General features: G+C 43.3%; 1 protein-coding gene across 2 annotated transcripts in view; it reads right to left on the reverse strand.

Moving 5' to 3' along the window:
* Positions 1-23,216, reverse strand: part of ITGA8 (integrin subunit alpha 8) — a 129,310-nt gene that overhangs the window by 51,822 nt on the left and 54,272 nt on the right. For both annotated transcript variants that reach the window (XM_081163149.1, XM_081163150.1), the window contains exons 14-20: positions 18,056-18,101; positions 14,560-14,667; positions 5,766-5,821; positions 4,412-4,566; positions 3,358-3,495; positions 2,784-2,851; positions 1,283-1,430 (exon numbers count right to left, since the gene is read on the reverse strand). In XM_081163149.1, the coding sequence (XP_081019275.1) occupies positions 1,283-1,430; positions 2,784-2,851; positions 3,358-3,495; positions 4,412-4,566; positions 5,766-5,821; positions 14,560-14,667; positions 18,056-18,101 (719 nt within the window). The remainder of the gene's footprint in view (positions 1-1,282; positions 1,431-2,783; positions 2,852-3,357; positions 3,496-4,411; positions 4,567-5,765; positions 5,822-14,559; positions 14,668-18,055; positions 18,102-23,216) is intronic.

Here is a 23,216-nt window from a genome sequence, read left to right on the forward strand (position 1 = left end):
AAACGACTCTGCCCATGTGGAGATGGTAACACGGAAACAGTGTCCCACGTCCTTCTTACTTGCCCCCTTTATAAAGACCTAAGGAATGAGATTATTACTCCACTCATTCTCTCCAACCCCGGCCGCTCACCAGACATTACACTGTATTTTCTATTATCTGATACGGATAGTCAGATAACAGAGAAGGTCGCGAGGTACATCGAGAGAGCTGCGAAATTGAGGGCCACCATCTGAGTGACAGACCTGTTCACCCGACGGACCTCCTTTTGCCTGTTCTTTTCTTCCTTTTATCCCTATTCTCACTTTTAACTCTTGTACAGCTGTGGCCTGTTGGCTTTGCTAATAAAGTTTTGAATTTGAATTTCCAATGCTGATTCTAACATACCTGCCTCAACAACTTACACCCTCATAATACAATAATAAAGCTTCATGCTGTGACCTTCACAACTGCACAAAAGACTGGACAGAACACCAAAACACATCTGGTAGCAAAAGGGTTAGGTTTTTAAATATTATTTTTAGAGATGAGTCTACAAATACAAGACAAAGCTTTGTTTAATTTAAAAATATAGCCTCTAAGAATAGCACAGTTCCTTTCTTGTCAACTGTTACAGACAGATCTTTCTTACCCCCTTCAGTGAGTTTTGCATCAGTAGAACAGGCTAAAGAAGAGGAGCAGGAAGTTATTTTCAACACAAGAAAAATATTTGATTCTCGAAAGGAAATTAACTTGGCACACCTTGGTTCCTTGGGGGGAGGGGAGGCGTGTCATGCTTTGAACTATCCAAAATAAAGTTCATGCTGTATCAGCTTGCAGGCTTTGTAGTCAGATGAATTGATATATGCTGCCCTGTAGTGAGCACATGAATTGTCTGTGTATTTAGGGGATAGAATTTCATCTCGGCTCCTCCAAAAGTGCCTCTAAACTTTTCAACTAAAACAAACTACGGCCAGCTCAGTTCAAGCTCCACTGCTGAACAACATTACAATAACCAGCCTTCCCTTGCCTGGTATCCTCCAGGTGATGTGGGACTACAAATCCCATCAGCCCCTGCCAGCATGGCCAATGGTCAGGGTGATAGAGGGCACCATATTGGGGGAGGCTACGATACATCTTTGTGTGAATAATTTTGTTAATTAAAAAATATTATTTTTCAGGGCCAGCTATCCCACTTGGTTCAAATAAATATAATATCTATGACTGCCATTGCTTTCCTCCCGCAAAGTGCCTGTATAGGTTTCTGCTATGCAGCCTCTGCTAGGGAAAAGGAATACATGTTACCTTGCTGTTACGCTCGACACCAGTGTAATCTGCCTCAGGGGGTATCTTAATATGGAGCTCAGCCTCATAGGCACCTTCGCCTTCGTTTCTTGAGTTGATCATAAGCGTGACACAGTTTTCCTCCCCAATTATGATCTGATCTCTATCCCTGTAAGACAGAAAACTCATTTTCATAACAGGTTTTCAAAATACACAACAGTGCCGATTTCTCAGCAAACTGAGATCCAGAAGAACCATCTCTTCGGCTGATGTGAGGAGTCATTCCTGTGTCATTATTGCCAAGCTGCACATTTCCTTTCACTTGTGGCTTTCAATTAGGGTGGACATAATGACATAAGAAAAGCCTGCTGGGTCAGGCCTGTGGCCCATCTAGTCCAGCAACCCCTTCTCATAGTGGCCAGTCGGATGCCTATGGGAAACCAGGGAGCAGGACATGAACACAACAGCACTCTCCCCTCCTGTGGTTTCCAGCAGCTGATAATCGGAAGCATTACGGTGTCCAACTGTGGAGGTAGAGCCAAGGTAAAGGTAAAGGACCCCTGGATGGTTAAGTCCAGCCAAAGGCGACTATGGGGTTGTGGCACTCATCTCGCTTTCAGGCCGAGGGAGCCAGCGTTTGTCCACAGACAGCTTTCCGGGTCATGTGGCCAGCATGACTAAACTTCTTCTGGCACAACAGACGGAAACCAGAGCGCACGGAAATGCTGTTTACCTTCCTGCTGCAGCAGTACCTATTTATCTACTTGCACTGGTGTACTTTTGAACAGCTAGGTTGGCAGAAGCTGGGACAAAGCAACGGAAGCTCACCCCATCGCAGGGATTTGAACCACCGACCTTCTGATCAGCAAGCCCAAGAGGCTCAGTGGTTTAGACCATAGCGCCACCCGCGTCCCCTGGAGGCAGAGCCTGGCCATCATGGCTAGTAGTCACTGATAGCCCTCTCCTCCATGAATTTGTCTAATCCTCTTTTAAAGCCGTCCAATATGCTGGCCTTTACTGCACTGCAGAGGTGTACTTTGGAAAAAAAGGATGCACGATGTGAGACTAAAATTGCTTTCAAGGAATGCCCTGAGGATGCAGGGTTTTTTTCACTCCCATCCTCGATCCAGACATGCTTCTCTGTAACAGTACCCTTTCAGCACTGTTGCCAGAAGAGAAGGCTGCAGCCTTGAGCAAAACCAATTACCCATGGCTTTGCTCAGGAAGAATATCCAAAACTTTTTTTGCTGAAATAAGCAAAATCTGAGCAAGCAGAGCTGTTAAAGAAGTGGCTTTGTTTTGTTTTGTGTTTAGATGTGACAAACCTTTGAAGCTACACATTTAGCGGCTGTAAAAAAAACCACCCTTAAAAGCTCATATCAGCATTCAATAGTTAAAATATCTGCTTCCTATCGGATGGGGCAATCTTGATGGGTTTCTCGTCCCCACCCCCTGCCCACATTTTAAATGAACACCTTTATTCCATTAAGTGCAAAACACAAGTTTATTTGCTCAAACTTACGGCACAGCGGAAAGTTTCAAGTCAGGAATGCACACGTTGTCTTCTCCACAATCCACAAGAATGTAAGCCTGCATTGTTCAAAACATGCATCACTCATGTTAGGGGCTCTGCTTGAAAGGAATCCCAGCCATTTCCTTTCCCTTCCTTCATGCTTGTTTGATAGCCATTAAAAATAAGTCCCTGAAAAGGCTGGATGCTTCCAAACCCCTGATTCCAATACAAAGAGCCAGTGGTGACTGGCTATATATGTAAAGGCATGTTAACGTACTGCATATTAAAAGAGTGAGCACATCTTTCTTTCATTGCTGTGAGGAATATGATTTACAGGCTGTTGCAGTTAGCTAGGGCTAAGAGAATGAGAACATTCAGGAAAAAACACAGGCTGAAAGAGGTTCGAGAAATTTCAGATAGGTCTGGTTCAATTAGCTCACCATAATGAACAAATTAAGCTCTTGTTGCGCACACTGAAAGAATGCTGAAACCCTGAACAAAGCTGCTTATAAAAGATGCCACACAGCATGGAAGCTTTCGTTAGCTGTTCGGAGGCATAAGAAATACGCATGCAAGACCCTACCTGCTCCCCGATGTAGTTTTCTTGGTAATAGTTCAATATTGGGTCAACAGCTGAACCATCTGAAAAGGTGGATTCATCCAAGCTGTAGTTCAAACTAATGCTGATTGGAGACAACTTATCTCGGTATTCAGTTTCATCCTGCGGGAGAGAAATCACATAGAAACTCTTCACTTACGTTGCACTTCATTAATGCATTGTGTGCGTGTGTGTGTGTGTAGTCTTTGTTTCAGCAATGAAGCAATTAATATCCTGATCCTATGGCTGTCTACTAAGAAGTGAGTAAGAATTTAGTTAAACTAGGTAAGTTTGCAGACGAATGCTGCTAAAGTCTCCAGAAAGTACAAAGAGCAAGTTACCTCACTTATAGCAAAATTTCCAAAACACACTGCTTCTGCAACATCCGCACTTGAGAAGCAGGTTGCTAATGTGTGCAGAGCCAGAACTATTTCAAAGCAGTAGTCTGCCATGATGTTGTACTTCTAAAGAGCTCAGTTCCCACAAGCTCTTTGCTGAAATGGAAGCAGCACACATGTGACCTATGGAAGGAATAGTGTTGATGTGTTCCATAGGAAAGGAGTCACATGCATCAGCTTTGAAAAACCACCATTACCTATAACATTCCTTTGTACGTAACCCAAAGGTGCCACCCAAACCCACTTGAGCAGATTCCCACTTGCTTAATCATTTGAATTGTCAAAATAACTCCAACTTGTTCATAATCAATAGCGTCTCTTTTTGAGTCTTTCTGAAAAGCTGCTCTCAGAAAACCAGTGATAACAAACTGTTTCCCCAGAACAGAAAGACCAGTGAGATAAAAGCACATATATATATATTTGGGAACTAACCTATAGAAAGCTCACAGTATAAGAGTTGCCACTGATATGGTAGTACAGCTCTTTCCACATCTGTAAAAACATCTGCCCATACAATATGGGGGTGTACTTATATTAGTTCTGTTGACAGTCCTAGTTTAATCATCCAGATAGTTACTATATTCTGAAAGAATTGCTCCCAAAGCAATAATTTTCTGGAAACAGCAAAGAGCAAAACTTACTCTGAGATAAACCACAAAGTCCTTGCAAGTGAGCCGCTTCTGCCTGTCTATTGTGAAGAGGAAGACATGCTGGGACTGATGGTAATCAAGCAAGAGGGCACGCTTAACAGCTCCTGTCACTTTTAACACATCTAGCTGGAGTTCAGCTCTCAGAGCTAAGGAGAACGTAAGCAAACCAAACATCATAAAAACAGTCAATTGGATGTTCCACTTCAAATTCTGATCTGGTTTTACAGATAGCTTATTATTTTTGTTTTATCAACATCCGTATTTCTGACAGAAGTTCACCATTTGTTCAGTTGACCAATGACTGTTTCCCAAAAGGAAATGGTTCAAATACTTCTTATGTCCTTACAGCACAAAATGACCATTTCAAAATAGTGTACAAAAATGCAAGCAATATTCTTTCAAGTAAAACGTTTTAATCAAGTACGGTAATAGCACTCAGCATGATGAGGTAAATGCCAGGGACCAGGCAATGCCCTTTCCCAAGGAACTCTGGGAATTGTAGTTCTGAGAGGGAAACAGAGGTCTCCTAACAATTCTCACCACCCTTAACAAACTACAGTTCCCTGAGTTCTTTGGGCAAAGCCGTGACTGCTTAAAGTGGTATGATACTCCTTCAATTGTACAATACAGATGGTGCCTACATTTGTAAAACCAGGGCTTTTCTTCATGGGGAACTCATAGGAACTCAATTCTGGCTCCTCTCTGGTGGGTGCCATTGCCATTCTAAGAGAACAAGGGAGGTGTTCATGGTGAGTTCCAGCACCTCTTTTTAAAAGAAAAATAACACTGTGTAAAACCCAATCCATCTGGTTTCTTTCAGGTTCAAGGACTGTGATTAGTACAAGGAGGCTGAATGCCTAGATGGGCATTCCCAGTGACTTCTAGAACCCAACTGGGCATGAAGTTAACAATCCCAGTGTGGGCTCTGGGACTTCCCTTTAATGAAAACAGCACCTTTGAAGGGTCAATCTTTGTCAGGACTGTGGCAAGGAGAGGCAGAGTGAAATTCCCCCTTCCCACCCAGATGGTGCTCAGGCTTCCCCATGGCTGCTATTTACATAGAACTCCCACATAGCTCAGTCAGCAGAGCGTGAGACTCAGGGCAGTGGGTTCAAGCCCCACGATGGGCAAAAGATTCCCACATTTGAGGGGGTTGGTCTAGATGACCCTCATGGTCCCTCCCAACTCTGCAATTCTATGATTCTTTGACCAACAGTTGAGGTTGTGTCTAGTTCGGCCCTAATGGAGCTTAACAGGGCAGGTATTGAAGGCAAGTTTAACTATGGCAACAGAAAGTCAGCTAATCTTAAACCACAATCTTTAAACAGATGTTAAAAAGTCTTACCTATTTTTTCTGAAATGCCTGGACCTTCAAAAGCCACACAGACGGTTACAGTAAAACTACAAAGGAAATGGGAAGAATAACATTAGAAGGTAAGGAGAGCCTATTGGATCAGGTCAGTGTCCCATCTAGTCCAGTGTCCTGTTCTCCCAGTGGCCAAACAGATACCATGGCAGGCCCCAAAGCAGGACTCAAGAGTGCCCTCTCTCCCTGCAGTTTCCAGCAAATATTCAGAAGCATACTGCCTCTGACAGTGGATGTGGAGCACAGTCATCAGGGTTAGTAGCCATTGGTAGCCCAATCCTCCATGAATTTCATGGAAACTCTCTTTTAAAGCTGTCCACAGTGCACTTGTTGAAATTCTGCATAGGAATATAGCTGTATCTATATATTATGACTTTTGGGTTTTGTTTCTCTCTTTTCAAAACTGCCATAAGAAAGTAACCTGCTCAAGATCCATGACACGGCCACCATCTTGAATTAATAACTATTCCATCTCCACAAGGACCTTAGGAGGGAACTCTAATTCTATAAAAATAACTTGGTTTTTTTTTAACCTTTACTGAATGATCATACTCACGAAACCAAATGAGTTTAAATGGAAGCCTGGGGGGCCACTAGGGGGCGCATTGGAAGATGGCTGACAATAACATCTCTCCGACCCACACGAGGTAATTTGGAGGCTATGATGGGGGTAATTAGCCTCCTTAACCCCCCCCCCAGGATTGGGGGGGCAGCCCTTGCCTGCTGTGCCCTATACCACCCCTGAATTTGTGGGGGTGGGGGCACTAGGCACAAAGCCCTCCTGTGGGATTTCGGCACTCCTGGACGCCGTCCCTGATTCGCGCCACTAGATGCAAGAACTTCAAAGAGTTTAAATGGAAGCCTTGGAAAAATAGAGGCCTCAAGACTTCAAGCAAGCCCTCTTGGACATAAATGCTATTGAAGAAACTGGAAGTTTGCCCTCTCATACATTTCCTATGAGGAAAGAGCATTAAACTCCTCTTTTACCTCACTTACAGAAGACAATGGAAGTCTTGCATGTGCAGGCCTTAGATTATTTTATTTATTACATTTATTTATCACATGGAGTTCAAAGTGGCATAAGTAGTTCTCATTACAGTTTATTCTCTTAATAACCCTGTTAGGGAGGTTGGGCTAAAAGACAGAGACTGGTCAAAGGTCACCCAGTGAGCTTTGAACCTGATTACATGTGCTTAAATGAACTGATCTTCAGTCTATAAAGCTGGCATGAACCAGCTAAGATAAATATGGGCCTATCTTCTAAGTCCAATCACACCAGGAACAAAATTTAAGCTAAATATTTTATATAACACATTTCTTCTGACATACCAAGTCAGACTTTCAAACCAAGCAATTCTTTTTTAGATAGAATATCCCAAATCATAAATTGAGAAGCCGCTGAGCTGCAAGACAATCCTTTGCATTATGAAAAGATAAATTTTTAATCAGGCTATGCTAAAAAGGCTTTCACAAACAACCACAGATGGATGTTAAATCATTATAACCAACTCTATCCTCTAGAAAAGTACAATTTCCTGCTAATCAGTGTTGCTGGAAATCCATCATTTGTGACTTGCTCCTGATGACAGGTCAATCTATGTGTTCAGAGGTGAAACTTGAAAAACAAAACCCCTTGTGAAAATTAAACAGGATAGCACGGAAATGTTCTCTATACACAACCTGAAAAATCTTCTTTGGTGTTTCCATTTTTTTGGGGGGGGGGAAATGTAATAATTTTATCATTTTACAAAAACTGCAGATTAAGTAGAAGACAGCTTCTTGGGCAAGACCTACTGTTCTTGCATTAGTCATTTTTATTTTCAGTTCCAAGTTACTAAATACATATCTATGGACACTAGAAGTTCAAAACCAGCAACATCACCTCTGGAACAACCTCTAATCTTATTAGAATTCCGTATCAGCTTCCTCTGACAGTCTTGCTGAAAAAGGACCACATCTGGGTTTCATATAACGTGCTTGACCTTATTCCACTTCTTCCTCCAGGGCAAACAATTTGCCACATATCATTAAGCAGGGCTTTCCCATAAACTCCAACGGTTGTTATGAAGGGTTATTTCAGAGCCTTGAAGAACCCCCAAATTCTGACCCATTTCCCTTGGAATTGCCAAGAGATGAATAACCTAATATTGCTTAATTTATGGAGCAGTGCAGAGTAGGAAATAATGGACATGACATGCATATGATCTAATGACTAAACCTGATCACAAATAAAAACTTTCTTATAGGGCAAACTGATCAACAATGCAGGACGTGTAAGGGAGACTGAATGGTTTTGAAATAGAAAAACGATTCACCCATATAGGTAGAATTAGTGAAACCTTTATATCTCCATTACTCATATGCCCAGTCCCTGATCCTCAACAGATTTCTTGACTCCACACATTCCCTGCCAAGAATGCTGAAGAAATCACAATTTGTACACCACAATTTCTGTCTCTCAAGCTATTTTACAGTTTGCTTGTTTTCCTCTTCCCTCCTCATCCATTTTACTTTTGTGTTGGGCCCTTTAAATTGTAAGCCTGTGGTCAGGGAGCGACTGCCTTATTTTTATTCTTATGAAAGCTGCTCTGGGAAAGTTTTTGTTTTAATGAAGCACCTTTACCCTTTCACCTCTATCTAGAACTCAGCTGCCAAAATCAATTATGTCTCATACTGCTCAGATCATGCAAAACTCCTCTTCAAATTCCTAGAATGGCTCTCCATTCCTTCTGCACTGAGAACAAAGTTTTTGTCTTTAGTTTTAGAACACTTCATATCCTTGGCCCACTCTGATTACTAACAATAAACTATGGTGTTTTTTCAAAAAATATATGTGGAATCCTACAGGAAAACCTCAGGCTTGCATACTCCTGCCCCACTCTCCTGGGACAGCAATAAGGAGATTGGAAGCTTTTGCTTCCATTTTCAACCAACTGTAATTCTGGGATATGTTCAAACCCGGATAAACTGTTGTTAGGCTTAACTACGACTGATGGAAAACAAGACAACCTCAAATCTTGGTTTATGAAGCTGCCTCTCATGGGACCTGACACCAGGGGTTACCAATTCCCCGAGGAAGACTCAGAGAATAAAGTATGCTTCACCCGGAAGATATTGCCCTACCATTGTTCTTGGACTTAGAAGATGAGTGCTCCAACTTCCTGACCAGGCAGAAGTCAACAGATACAAAATCAGGCACCACTGCTCTAATAACCAAAGGGATGTGTGGCCAACTATAGCTTTTCTGCTCAGGCAGCAATATGAGGGAAGGCACAAACCAGAAGGACCCATTGGGAGCTGTCCGTGGTTCTGCCCTCCCTGCCCTTTATTTAAGACTTCTCGGAGTCTTTCTGACATAGCCTGCTCAGAAGTCACTTGGCATGACCACATCTACATCTGAAGGCAGCCCTGTTTAGGGAAGCTTTTAATGTTTGATGGATCACTGTATTTTAATATTTTGTTGGAAGCCATCTAGAGTGGCTGGGGAAGCCCAGCCAGATGGGTGGGGTATAAATAATAAATTATTATTAATAATAATATAAATTATATTAATTTATAAATAATAAATTATTGCAGAGAACTGCAAGCCTCAGCCCCAATAAAAGAGGATTCTGGGTTGTTTCAGTAAGCCACCAGTTTAGGGTTTGGACATAAGAGGAAACTATGGTTAACTGGAAAGAGAAAGGAGAGCTTCCAAGATGGGAGGAGGGAATGCATGAGCCTGAGACTCATGAACATAATGATGAACCATAGTTTATTGTTATGCTTCAATGCAGCCACAAACTGTGCATTTCTTTCCTTGCAAATAACCATTGTTCCTCCCACTCTGACATCCTTGGCTACCTCTCCTGCTCCATTTTCCTATGCTGCTCTTATGCTTGGAAGTCCCATCAAGAACTCCAATGTGGTATCACTTCTTGCACTCCTTTCAAGTCCCTGTTCTTCTTCACTAAGTCCTCATCCCCCAGCCTACACAAATCCCTAAGTCTTTGATACTACCTTTGACCATATTCATCCCTCGCTGTTCTTGACTCTTCCATTCCTCCGCTATGGAAAGGAAAATGCTGAAACTAAGGTGCTGTACTTTAAGAAGCTGGCAGAGAAGTCAAACTGACCGCAGTGAACCGGGAGGGTTTATGACCATGGAGATTAATTTATAACTCTGTACAAAAACACATGCACATCCAGACCTATTCATAAATGCCAACTTTAGAACAATTAACGAATGGAAAAAAACTCTTCCATGTAAAGTTTGCATTGTTTTGGTGGCAAAGGGTCTAACACTTCACCCTGACAGTAAGGGGCTGATAAAAGATCTGTACAATGGACAACTGTAGATGAAGACAGATCTTATAAACTAGAAATTTCCTTCCCTTGGCCCGGAGTTACTCAAGGAGGTCAGACTAAAACAACTCTTATTTCCCTTCAACCCTGCCAGTGAATTTTCACACATACGAATCTGTATAAAGACAGGAACATTTGCAATATATATTTGTAAGACAATATGTTTCCTCATTTGTGATCTGCCCCCAACTATTTCTCAACTATTTCTCCTTAAAGTGTAACGCTGCAAATGTTTACTTGAAGCTAAGCCCTACTATATTCATTAGACCTTACTCCCTAATAAGTGTGTGTAGGTAGGATTGCCTCCTGACATACTGTTACAATATGCCTTCGTGCCTTCAGGATGTTCAGACTGCAAAAATGTTTACAATTGCTCCGATCAATAAAGATAAATGCTTAAACTCCACTACGGTTTGAGTTTCTAATTCAGGACTGGGGAAACTCAGGTCTGAGGGCCAAATACAGCTCTCCAGGCTTCTCTATCTGGTCCTTAGGACTCTCCCCAGGCCACAGCCCTCCTTGAGTGTTCTTGCCTCTTGGTTGTCTGGATGGAGGACAGAGAGGGGTGTATGTGTAGAAACTAGCCTACTGCGCCCAGATGGCATCTGCATTCATTTCTCCACCCACGTTTGTCCCTGGCCCTGCCCACCAGTGTCATGTGACTCCCCAGACGGTTGCCCAGCTGAAAATGCACTCCTTGGGTCTGAAAAAGGTTCCTTGCCCTTGTCCTAATTCAATGCCTACAATGATCCCAAGAGAGAAACTGGTTGTCCTCGTATCATAAAGCAGGGATGGGGAAGAAACCCAAGTCAGTTCACGTTTAGAATTGAATTAATCAGATCTGCGCTTTCTGAAGCAACATGAGAAGCAAAACACAGCCATCCTTCAAAATTCAGTTGTCCAAATTTTGCAATGCGGCTCTCCAACCAATGTTTGCAAAAATGCGTCTGTTAGGGGGATATGTGTATATTAAAATGAATATATTAGTGAAAATGCACTAGAGAGATTGCTTGTATAAATGTGCACCTTAGTCAAAAGTGCAGTGAAAAAATTGTTTATGAATTTGTACAAAAATTCGCCTTTTTATTTTATTTTAAAGTACACATTTCTGGAGAAACCTAGGGAACTGAATTTAAAATTGGAAAAATGAGAAATGGAGAGAACCAAAATTGACCGATCCTCCCATCTCTTATATGAGGCCTGCTTGGGTATACTGACCACATGTAAAGATTACATACAAGCGCAGCGGGGGTGAATGTGCTAAGCTCTGGCTCCCTATTAGAGGGTGAAGTCTGAAGCAGGGAGCCTCCTCTATGCATGGAGGTTCCTGTATGATTTAGAACCTTACAGAAGTGGGATTCTAGATCACACAGGGAGTCTTTGGGAATAGGAGAACCTCCTTGCTTCAGGCTTTGCTCTCCAACTCATGGAGACTGGTGGGAATAGTCACATGGGGGTGGAGCTTAGCAAGTTCATTTCTGCTCACATGTAGCCTTTACCTGTGAACAGGATGTCCAAACAGGATGCTCCTGAAAATGGATGCGAAGCCACCCAAAAAAACCTAGTGTTTATTTGAATCCAAATCAGAGCCAGTCCTCTCAAAATCTTTTGCACTTGGGACAGCTGAGTACAAAAATGGACTGAGAAAAAAAATTAAATTTGTAAGAAATCCTTAAGGTGCAATCACCTTTGCTCAGCTGTAATTTACAAGGGTGGGGGAAACCAGCTTCTCCCCCCTGTTTATAACTTCGCATTTTAACACATTTTAAGGCATGCTTGGTTTTAACAACATATTGGGGAGTTTTTCTGTCTCTGTAGGAAAACAAAGCATACACATTTTAATAACAATTTCCCACATGGTTAAAACAATATTTGCCTTATACTGGGATAGTGTACAGTAATCCAAATCTTTAGACTCCCTGAGCTTTTTCTGGTTAAGATGACCTCCTTTCATTCATTTTATTTTGAAATGTCAATCAACGGGCATTTTGCACAAGTTGCACAGCTGGCTAAGAGATACAGAAATCTATCCCATGGGGCAGAGGAAATATTTGTCTGTTGGAGTTTCCCTAATAATTGTTTGCATATGTACAACACGAGGTTATAACAACTACAGAGAAAAATTACAGCATAGAAAACTAACAGCTGCTCTTCCATCATTTCGAAGACAGGATTAAAAAGTTTTATAGTCGGAGTAAAAACCTTTAGGGAAGCATATTTTATAACAAAATGGTCAGGACCATAACCATCTATCTGTTGTGGCACCTATATAACATATACGATTATATATATCTATGAGAACATACACGTTGAAGCAGTTCCTTTCCCATGGAGTCAAGTTTCTACAGAGGTAGCAGAAATCAGAATATTATTCTGGTGCCTCCAGACCTTCAGAACCAATACAGGTGAATAAGAATCCTGAGATGGCAGAACGGACTGTGCCATGTCAGAATGTAGGCGAGGAATAAAATTTTGAATGCTCTCCCACATAATAATTCTCTGCAACTGAAAACAACAACAATAGCACACCAGGGAAAAGAATTCTAGCCCACACCACTTCCTCTATACCAGTTTTCTTCTTGCACGGGCAATTTTTGTTCCCCCCCCCCAATAGCGGAGCAATTAAAAAATGTTATTCCCTCATGATGGTCTGAAGTGGAACATTCCATTTTTTAACCTCATGACTGCGCCAGTGCTTCATGCACACCTCATTCTGATACATGTATAGATCAGGCATAAGCATAGTGTTACGATGGATCCATTTATTGATCCTAGCCAAGATTTCAGAATACCCCAAAAGGAGGGGGTCTACTGAACTTGTAGACTTGAGTGCCTTCTGGGGATAAAAGAGTCAGGTAGCTTTTTTTAAAAAAAATAATCTGTGTCTTCCTATGGACCCAGATACAATAAAACTGTAAAATATTTGTTGTTTGCTTGAAACTTCAAGCGCTGGTGTCCATTACTTCTGATGGTTCTGACAGACCCACAAATGTCAGTACCCTGGAGAATCCAATTCACATAGTTTACACCACAGCTTGCATTTACATTCCTGCAGAGCAGGCTTCCTCTAACTTTGGACTGCCTATAGGTTTTCAGGAATGTTACAACTCTTCGTATATAAGAAGCTGAAAGAGCACTTCCTGGTTATGGCATTCCATGTGGTGGGTATTACACTTAAAAGCCTCTGACCCTGCGCTTCAGTCCAAGCACACACAACATCTCACTGTCAGTGACAAAAGTCACCCAGTGTCTGCAGGTCTGGCAGGAACACATGGAGTCATGGTGTCTTGGACAAATGTGTAAACCAGGGGTCAGCAAACTTACCGTGTCTCGGGCCAGTGTCTCCAGCGCCGATTGCGCGGCAGGTTGGAGGGCGTGGGAGCGCTTGCCCTTAAGCGTGTGCACACGCTATTTCTGGCGCACTTCCGGGTCGGAGGAGCACTGGAAATAGCTTGTGTGCATGTGCACGGGCCTCCTCCGACCCGGATGTGCACCAGAAATAACGCTTGCGCATGCACAAATAACGCTTGCGCACAAGCTATTTCTGGTGCTCCTCTGACCCGGAAGTGAGCAGCCTCACAGCGCAGGGCCGGTAAGAGTGGGCGGCAGCAGTGGGCAGCGGGGGTCGCCGCGGGCCGGATAAACGAGTCCCTCGGGCCTTATCTGGCCCATGGGCCTTAGTTTGGGGACCCCTGATGTAAACTATGCAGTGATTTCATAATCCAATTCAAGATTCTGTATCATGGACAGGTGTGATTTGCTCCCCCAAAAGGTTTAATCTATTTAACAGCTGCCATTGGGTTTTATTTATTGCGCAGGAACTATGGAGTTTCAAGATCATAAGGTTAAGAGGACAGTCATAAGAACATAAGAAGAGCCTGCAGGATCAGGCCAATGGCCCATCTAGTCCAGCATCCTGTTCTCATGGTGGTCAACCAGATGCCTATGGGAAGCCTGCAAGCAGAGCCTGAATGCAACAGCTCTCTTTCCTGCTGTAGTTTCCAGCAACTGGAATTCAGAAGCTTAATGCCTCCAGCAGTGGAGCTGGAACACAGCCACCATGGCTGGTAGCCATGGTTAGCCTCATCTTCCATGGACTTGTCTAATCCTCTTTTGAAGCCAGCCAAGTTGGCGACCGTCACTGCCTCCTGTTGGAAGTGAATTCCATAGTTTAACTATGCAGCAATAGAAAGCAGCTTAAAATGGGAGGGGAAATGCCATGGCCCTGACATCTTGGGCTGCCAGCGCCCAGTTCTGGTGCACAGATGCTCACCTGCAAGCCGTCCTCACCCACTTCAGCGGAGGAGCTCTGTGAGCACACAGAGATGTGCCTCCTCTAAGATACGCATACAAAGGGGCTCAGTGCACAGAGTGCTGTGGATGTAAGACTCTGGTGTGGAAGACTCATCTGTTGTTATTGCCAACTTACCAAGCCACCAAAGTCACTGAGCCGGGAAGCTGGCAGGTTTTATTTTCCGGATTTACAATCACCGGCGTAAGCAAGAGCTGCGCATCAACTGTCACCACCGGCCTGGCTCTGCAGGGGAGAAAAGCAAAAGCTGAGCATGTAGAAAAGGAACAAGAGACAATAGAAGAGAGGAAGAAGAATATTCAGTTACTGTGGATGTTAATTACACGTGGGACCACAGAAAGCGTGAGTCACACTTCATGTATTAGTGCATATCGTAAACAATCAAACTCCTGCTGGGAGGTGCACGCACAGTGCCCACATTAGGAGCACACACATTTTTCCACAGGGACAGTGTGCAAGCCCACGCTTTGGAGGTTAATGACTCATTCATGTTCCCTGTGTTTGTATATCTGATTAAGATCTAGCCTAATTCTGTTAAGAGTGATTTGCTAAATGCATCTATGCACAAAGAGGCAAACCCGCACGTGCGGACAAGGCTAATATTATTAGAGCAATATATACACCACTTCCCAGCCAAAGCTTTAAAGTGTTGCCTTATACAGCTCTAACATGATGCAATATAAAACAATTGTAAATCCAGTAAAATAAGCAGCACAGACATCAAAGGTACATTAAAAATTGCTTACACACAAAGCAAGTGCACAGGAATTCTCTAAATATTTTCCTGAGCAGGATGGTCTCACATTACCTTTTGAAGGGCTGGAGGATCAGGAAAAGGGAAGCTTCTTTTTTGGGAAATATATTCCACAAAGAATGAATTACAGTGGTGCCTCGCAAGACAAAAAGAATCCATTCTGTGATTCTCTTTGTCTAGCGGTTTTTTCGTCTTGTGAAGCAAGCCCATTGACGGATTAGCGGATTAGCGCTATTAGTGGCTTTTAGTGGCTTATCGGCTTATCGGATCAGCTGATAAGCGGCATAGTGGCTTAGAAAAGGGGGGGGGGAGGAAAAAACCCCACAGGAACTCGCAAGACATTTTCGTCTTGTGAAGCAAGCCCATAGGAGATTCGTTTTGCGAAGTACCTCCAAAACGGAAAACTCTTTTGTCTAGTGAGTTTTCCGTCTTGCGAGGCATTCGTCTTGCAGGGCACCACTGTACCACTGTTAAGACCTGTTTGAACCTACCCCTGATTTCACTGTTATAGCAGAGAGGACTTATAACAGTGGCCTTGAATTTACATTTTAATGACAGCTTTATTCACAAAACAAGAGATGGCGTTAGTGTTGATCATACTCTGAATAGGCTCACTGAAATCAATGATCTTAAGTGCATTTCAGTGCACCAACTGTGGGTATAACTTAGTTGAATGTCACCCAATGTTTATCTTAAAGCCCAGCATGTGAGTCTACCATTGACATTTCACTTGTGAATTCATGGGCTTCCTGTATGTAATGAAGTGTCCTGAATGTGTGTATAAGAGCCTGTGCATGCAGGATTAGTATGCATCAGCCTTGTAAATAAGTCCACAAAATTTAGTAGCCTGGGGGAAAAAAACATCAACAAGCAAGCAAGCAAGCAAGCAAATAAATAAATAAATAAAGCCTTAACCTAGTCAAATTTGGTAAAGGAGGGATGGAGAGCTGTATTTCTGAGCTGGGTACGAAGAAGAGGATTGTTTCCTCCATCAACCTGCTTGATTTCTGTGCTGGACACAGAGGACCCATGTCTGCTAGCCAGCTCAGCGACCTGCATGAAATCTTCATCACCCATGGCTACAAGACCAGAGCTTAAATTCAAGTCTGATGCCCACTACAACTTCCATCAGTCTGAGCCAGGTCTGCCAGTGGTCAAGGATGATGAAGGCTGGAACCCAACAACATCTGGAGGGGACCACACTGCCACCCCCTGGTTCAATCAATGCATGGAGGTCATGAGTGGGGCCTATCATTGCAACCACGCTTCCCTTCCACATCTTGATCATACCAAGTTTTAGAACATCCACAAAGGACTGTTGTTGTCTCTCAACAATGTAACATTCTCCAGCAAAGAAATATTCTGTTTCAGTTCTGCCACATTTTGCATTTGTGACTCATATGATTTTTGGGAAGGAGAAAGGGAACTTTTTTCCAAACTGTTCTATGATACAAAGTAGCTGATAGATCTTAAGCCAAGTGGTCTACAAGCCAAGAAGGAGAAGAAGTCATAATAGAAAAAGCAGCTGGAAACAGTCCTGGCTACAAAAATAATTACTTAGAATCTCTCCAAGTAACTTGTAATTAAATGCATAGCTTTAATTCAACTCCCTAGGAAAAAACTAAATGGGAAGGTGAGAAGCCAGGATAGGCTTCCTTTCAAAATCCACAGACTGCAATAGCTGCATAAATAGAGTATGAGGAAATATAGCAGAATATAGCAGAGACAAACAATGAGGTGCCCTTAGATCTTTTTGAACTACAACTCCCATCAGTCCTAGCAAACATTATGAATGATCAGGGATAATGGGAGTTTTAGTCCGACAACATCTAGAGAGCACCACATTGGATACTTCAGGAGTCTATAATTTCTTTAGAGGGAGTACCGTGTGGATCATCTCTCAGATCAGTATATAAGAAATTAACTGTGTAAACCAAATACATTTAGAAAATAAAATGCCAGCACTACCGCCATTACTTCTACTGCTCCTACAATTAATTTCTTCAGACAAATTGTATTCAGATTGTAATGGCAATTTCCCCAGCTCAGTTTTATATTATTATACTATAATCATTCTAAAACGATTGTGGTGCCCCGCAAGACGAATGCCTCGCAAGACGAAAAACTCGCTAGACGAAAGGGTTTTTCGGTTTTGCGTTGCTTCGCTAGACGAATTTCCCTATGGGCTTGCTTCGCAAGACGAAAACGTCTTGCACTTTTTTCTTAAAGCCGCTTGAAGAGGCGCAGTTGCGACGGACCGTGCTTCGCAAGACGAAAAACATCGCAAGACGAAAAGACTCGCGGAACAAATTATTTTCGTCTTGCGAGGCACCACTGTACTACTTTTTCAAAATTGAGTTTTCTTTTTAATTGGGCTAAATGCTAAAATGCAGCTTTTTATGCAAAAAAAGGAGCATAAAAATGGAAGGATCTACCAATTTTGGGCCTCTTAGTTTTGTCATTTTCCCCATCTTAAATTCAATTCTCCCTCTTTCTGCAGCAAATTGTGAATATTTTTAATGAATCCTCATAAAAAAATTCCAACATTTTAATGCAAGTTCCTCCTAATAAACACATTTTTGCATACATGTTTGAATAATGTACACATTTTGGAAAACACTTTCTCCAAATAGAAGTGAATGTTAGAATATAATGCATGTCTGAATGTTATTTGGAGAACTTCAGTCGCAAAGTTCAGTGCAAATTTCAAAGGATGGCTCTGTTTCAGTTCTCATGTTGTTTCAGAGAGAGTGTATTTGGCAGATTCACATTTAAATGTAAATCGAATCTGTTTTCTCCCCAACCCCACCTGTGAGTGACAATGGCAGAATCTTTATGTATGCATAAAGTAGTACATACCTGTAAACAACTACCTTGCCAGCTCCAAATGCACCTACAATCAAATCTGGAAAACAATGATGAAAAGGAAACACTTAAACACAGGCAAAAATGGCAAAACATTTTCACTAGCTTAAAACTATGTGCATTGGAAAATTAATAAACTAACACATAGGCAACACTCACAGGAAAAAATGTCAATTTCATTAATTCACGTTAAATTCAGCCACCCTCCTCTTTACCCTGATATGAGTGGGCTGAGGTCCTCTGGCAAGTCAAGCAGATCTCTGTTCTTCAGTGACAGAAACACCCAGGACAAGCCTTCGACCAAGCCTTTCCTCTATAACTGGGATGGGAATCCTCTGGGCCATGGGACTAAATAAGCCCAGCACAGATCCCATTTTGGCCCATGAGGCTGTTTCTCCCAAACTACGCCCATGTTCCCTGATACCCAACGTTATACATGACATCAGGTGTAAGGCAGGAAAGGATGCGGCTCAAGGATGGGGATGCTTAAAGTGAGCTCCCAATTATACATTAGCAATTGGCTGTCAGTGGAAACCAGGGATGGAAAACCAGCTAGGAGGGGAAATAGAATGTATCCCCATGGAGGACGACACGATGGACTGGATCCTCATCTGCATTGCACAGCTAAAAGAGAATAACACTGTTCCCCTCACAAAGCTACAATTGTGTGGCAAGGCCCCGAACCCATCCCCTTTGTTGGAATAAAGACACTTGACCCCAGTATTTTTGGTTAATGGGCTAAAAAAAGGCCACAACTTTATTGGTTACAGAATGTGAGTGGCATTGGCTCAGGCATTGGAACCAAACCGACTGTATCTGACTCCTGCCCACCTGCAGGAAGTCTCAGAAGGGTTAACCACCAGTAGGGAGAGCCCCATTGATGCAAATCAACTAGAGCTCCCCCAGGGTCACTGATAGGGGTCGTGCCATGGCTCTAGCCCATGCCTGGGCTTTGGACAGGATCACACACCCCAGATTCCTTTAATGGAATAACCTTGAAATAGGAGGGGTAGGTGATGGCTTCTACCTCCCCTCACCTCCAATCTAATACTCCAATGCCTAACCGCATTAGAAGGGGTCTTCTAACAACCCTCAGCACCCTTAGCAGACTACAGGTGCCAGGAGACTTTGTGGGCAGCCATGACTGTTTAAAGTGGTACAATACTGCTTTAAATGTATGGTGCCGGCGGGACTCAGAATAGTTACTGGAGCACTTCACACTGCAATGTTTTGTCATAATTATTTCCATTGCATTCTTGTTTTACACGGTCCAGTTCAGCTCCATGGAAAATCAATTGGAAGTTTCCCTTTTGCATCTCTCGAGAAGGGATAGCTTTTAACATTCAGAATGCCAAAATCATTAATGCGATTGATAAACATTTTTGGTTCTGCAAAAGAAAACAATCAAAATCAAGTGTTTGAGCCGTCTATGTTATCTGAAGTCTGGCAGCACGGCTACCCTAAAAATAGAGAACACTTTAGTCATCTCAATCATATTTCTTCCCAGAAAATGCCACAGATAGTGTTTGCTAGCTGAAAGCAAAGTGTTTCACACAATGCAGAATATTTGCAGAAAAGAAAGGAGAGACAATAATCTTAAACTAAGTGCTCTGAATCCTTGTCAAATGAACTGGAAGATTAAATTATACTGTTCCATTTACTAGGGATTTGACTTTCTTTCTTTCTTTCTTTTTTCTTTCTTTCCTTTTTTTTATACAAAAAGGAGAACAAATCTCTGCGGCTTTGATCTCTGGAAAGAATTGCCTATAAATCATTACTAGGATATAGCCGACACTCCGCAGTGTTTTTGGACTTGATATTCCAACTTTGAATTCTATGCAAGCATTTCCACTTCCTAAAGGGAGTCATCATCTGCTCTCCATATAGGTAATGAATAATGCCCAGTGGTGCCTGGGGGATATGACTGAGTACTTAGGAAGTAATGAAATAACCATGGACAACTTTTTTTTTTTAAAAAAAGGTTCCATCAAACAAAATCCCAAGGTCCCTCGATTGCAGGCAAAGGAGACTTTCAGTCGTCCTCTGTGACCCCAGTTTGTTGACATAGGGCCACAGCAGACAACAGAACTGCAAGGACATAGTGTACCCCAGTGTGTACTGTATTTGAGTATATTATCCAGCAGGGGCAGCCTGAAGAGTTTCAGCACCTAAGGCAAAACACCCCACTGCCACCCCACGATGAAGACACAAACTCTATAAGGAGACTACCCCACCGGGTGGGGGGGGGGAGGATAGATCCTCCTGCCTAGCAGTAGAGCTTTGCATTGACTCTTCCCTTCAGGAGAAGCCAGTGCAAAGCTTCATCACTGCTGGGTGGGCTGGGGGAGATCTCCCCTCCCTGCCAGGTAGCAACGCTGGGTGGCAGAATGCCTCCCATCTCATCGACTCAGCAGGAGGGGAGGCGTTCCGCAGAGTTTTACCACTGGTCTCCCCACCCTCTCTGCCTCTAGAGGGTGGGGAGGCCAGTGGCAAAGCTGGGTGGTGGAAGAGGGTGACACCCCTTGCTGGGGGGGTTGCCTGAATTTTTTTGCTTTTGTTGCAACAAAGAGTCCTGTGACACCTTAATGACTAACAACTTCATCACAGCACAAACATACATGGACTACAGCCCACCTTATCAAAGGCAAGAGGTGTTTTTATGAGTTGCAGTCACACACACACACACAGAGAGAGAGAGAGAGAGAGAGAGAGAGAGAGAGAGAGAGAGAGAGTTTGGAGTAAGGTGGGTGGGAATTGTAAACAGTGAGGTTCAGAGGAAATAGCATGAAGAAAAGCACAGAGGTGATAAATGTGTTATTAACACTGGAGTAATAGTCCATCATGAAGTACCAACAGCCTAAAGTTGACAGGCCGCTGAATTGACCAAAACTAGGCATTGACTCCAAATGTCAACCTCTCTTTGGTGCTATTACTGACCACCTCCTATTGTTCTATTATAGGATGAACCTCCTCACCCAGATCGCCAGTGTTCTTGGCTAATGGTACCTCCACCTTGTCTGAATTAAGGTTCAGATTTTCAACTCCCATCTTCTGCTGAACTGACTCTAGACACCCGCTTCTCATGCCTGCCACCTCTCTGAAGTTGGGCAATTGCTGCTATGTCATGTTCACTATACTCTCCCCAAAATGGAAGCATATCGTAATTCTATAAATCAGAGGAATAAGGCATTTGCAATGAAGTGGTGACAAGCCAATTGCCAGTTCTTGGCTCCTGTCCATTCCCTTTGCAACCACAGCCATGATATGGCTCTGTATCAAAGCTGTTCCTTACTTAATTTTCTTTTTCCATTCTTTCCCTTCCAACCCACCGTTGTCTTGAACATCTCCTCTGAATAGATTCCATAATAAGATATATTCTAACTTGGATGGAAACGTGGTAGGTGGAGAATTGTTGGCACGTAGCTTACAACTCTCCAAATACTTTAAATCCTGCAAAAAATCCCTGCTACTAAGAAGCTGGAGAGAGGGGTCTCTTCCTCCTGTAGACCCTGATGTGTTCAGCATATGAAATAATCATACAACAGCATTTTAGGAAGAATAAGCAAGGCAGTTCATTTTTTAGGAATTGCTTTCCCCTTTACCATGGCTGTTACTTTCCTCAAACATTGCTGCAGCTGTTCTCGCAGCCTGTAAACAACAACAACCTACAATTAAACTCAAACCAAACCTAGACTATGACATAAAGACATGCTGGGCAGGCTGAGATTCAGTGCCCGCTCCAAGATTATCTGCGTTGAATGCATAAGGTAGTATATTTAATCCCCGGCACCTCCAGGTAGGGCTGGTGTCAGGGATTGGTCCTGATCTGAAGATTGGGGAATGCAATCACAGTCAGATCAACTCCTCTCAGAGGAGGAGAGGGAATAATCACCTCCCCGCCGCCTCCAGTGTTTTCAGAAGCAGAGAGAGAGGCAGACACAGAAACTGCACAGCTTAGAAAGGAGTTATTCAGTTATGAGATAAAGACAAGAGAACCAGAAGGGAGGGTACAGCTAGGAGAGACGTTAATCTCACCACAGACTCGGAGTTCCGAACGTATCAGAGAACAAAGGAGGTGGGGGGAGGGAGGAACTTCCCATTGGCACCATAGGTGTCAAATTTTCCCTTTTTTAAAAGGGAAATCCCCTTATTCTGAATAGGTTTTCTCGCAAGAAAAGGGAAAAGTTGACAGCTATGGTTGGCACCCTTCTTGCTGCGGAAGTCGGAAGGAGAGTTTAGAGTAGGTAACTGCCCTCCTTGCGGAGAGCTGTATATCTGTGCTTGCAACACAATGCCATAATAGAATGACTATAAATATATCAACTGCTCGTTAATTCTTATCTGTGAAGTTACAGAAGGGAGGGGGAGGACTCTCCATGACGGACAGCTGGGAAAGGCTGGAGAGCTGCTGCCAGTCAGCGTAGACAATACTGAGTTAGATGGACTGTTTTCCTCACTCAGCATATGGTAGCTTCTGATGTTTGTGTGTGTGAGTCTATGATGGAGAACACATGCCAGAATGATGACGACAATTCTATCCCACCTTTCCCTCAAGCAGCCCCCCCCCCTTCTCCATTTTACAACAACCCTATAAGATAGGTGTCAGGGAACTGACATCGGAGCTAGAGGCGGAGGGAAGGCTCTCAAATGATGCTGGAGAAGGGCCCAGCAGGGAGAAATGCAGCTCCGCAGATGGGGAAGCAAATCAGCGCAACACCAGGGATATAGAGGGGCTGATGGGGGAATCGGCGAGAGGGCTACAGGACTCTTCACCGGACACCAGCGGGGAAAGCACGGGTCCTCCGCTACCCACGCCCACCCTGCGCAGAAGACTTCCGCGCAGAGAGAGTAGGAGGAGACTGGGTGTCAAACAACTTTTATGTTGGAAAAGATTTAAGAAGCGCCCACTGACGGATTCTGCTAGCGACTGAGGCAGCCACGAAGTGAAGGGCTGCCCAGACTGAAAGGTTTAGCAAGGCAACAAAGCCTGGAGAGGCGGCAACTTACGCACAAGCAACCCATACACATTACAGTAGGTTAGGCTGAGAAACGGTGACTGTCACCCAGCGAGCTTCATGGTTGAGAGGGGGCTTGAACTCTGGTCTCCAAGGTCCTAGCTTGACACTCTAACCACTATGCCACATTGGCTCTCACT

The sequence above is a fragment of the Podarcis bocagei genome (assembly GCF_964188305.1).
Source record: "Podarcis bocagei genome assembly, chromosome: 12".
Taxonomy (NCBI): Eukaryota; Metazoa; Chordata; class Lepidosauria; order Squamata; family Lacertidae; genus Podarcis; species Podarcis bocagei.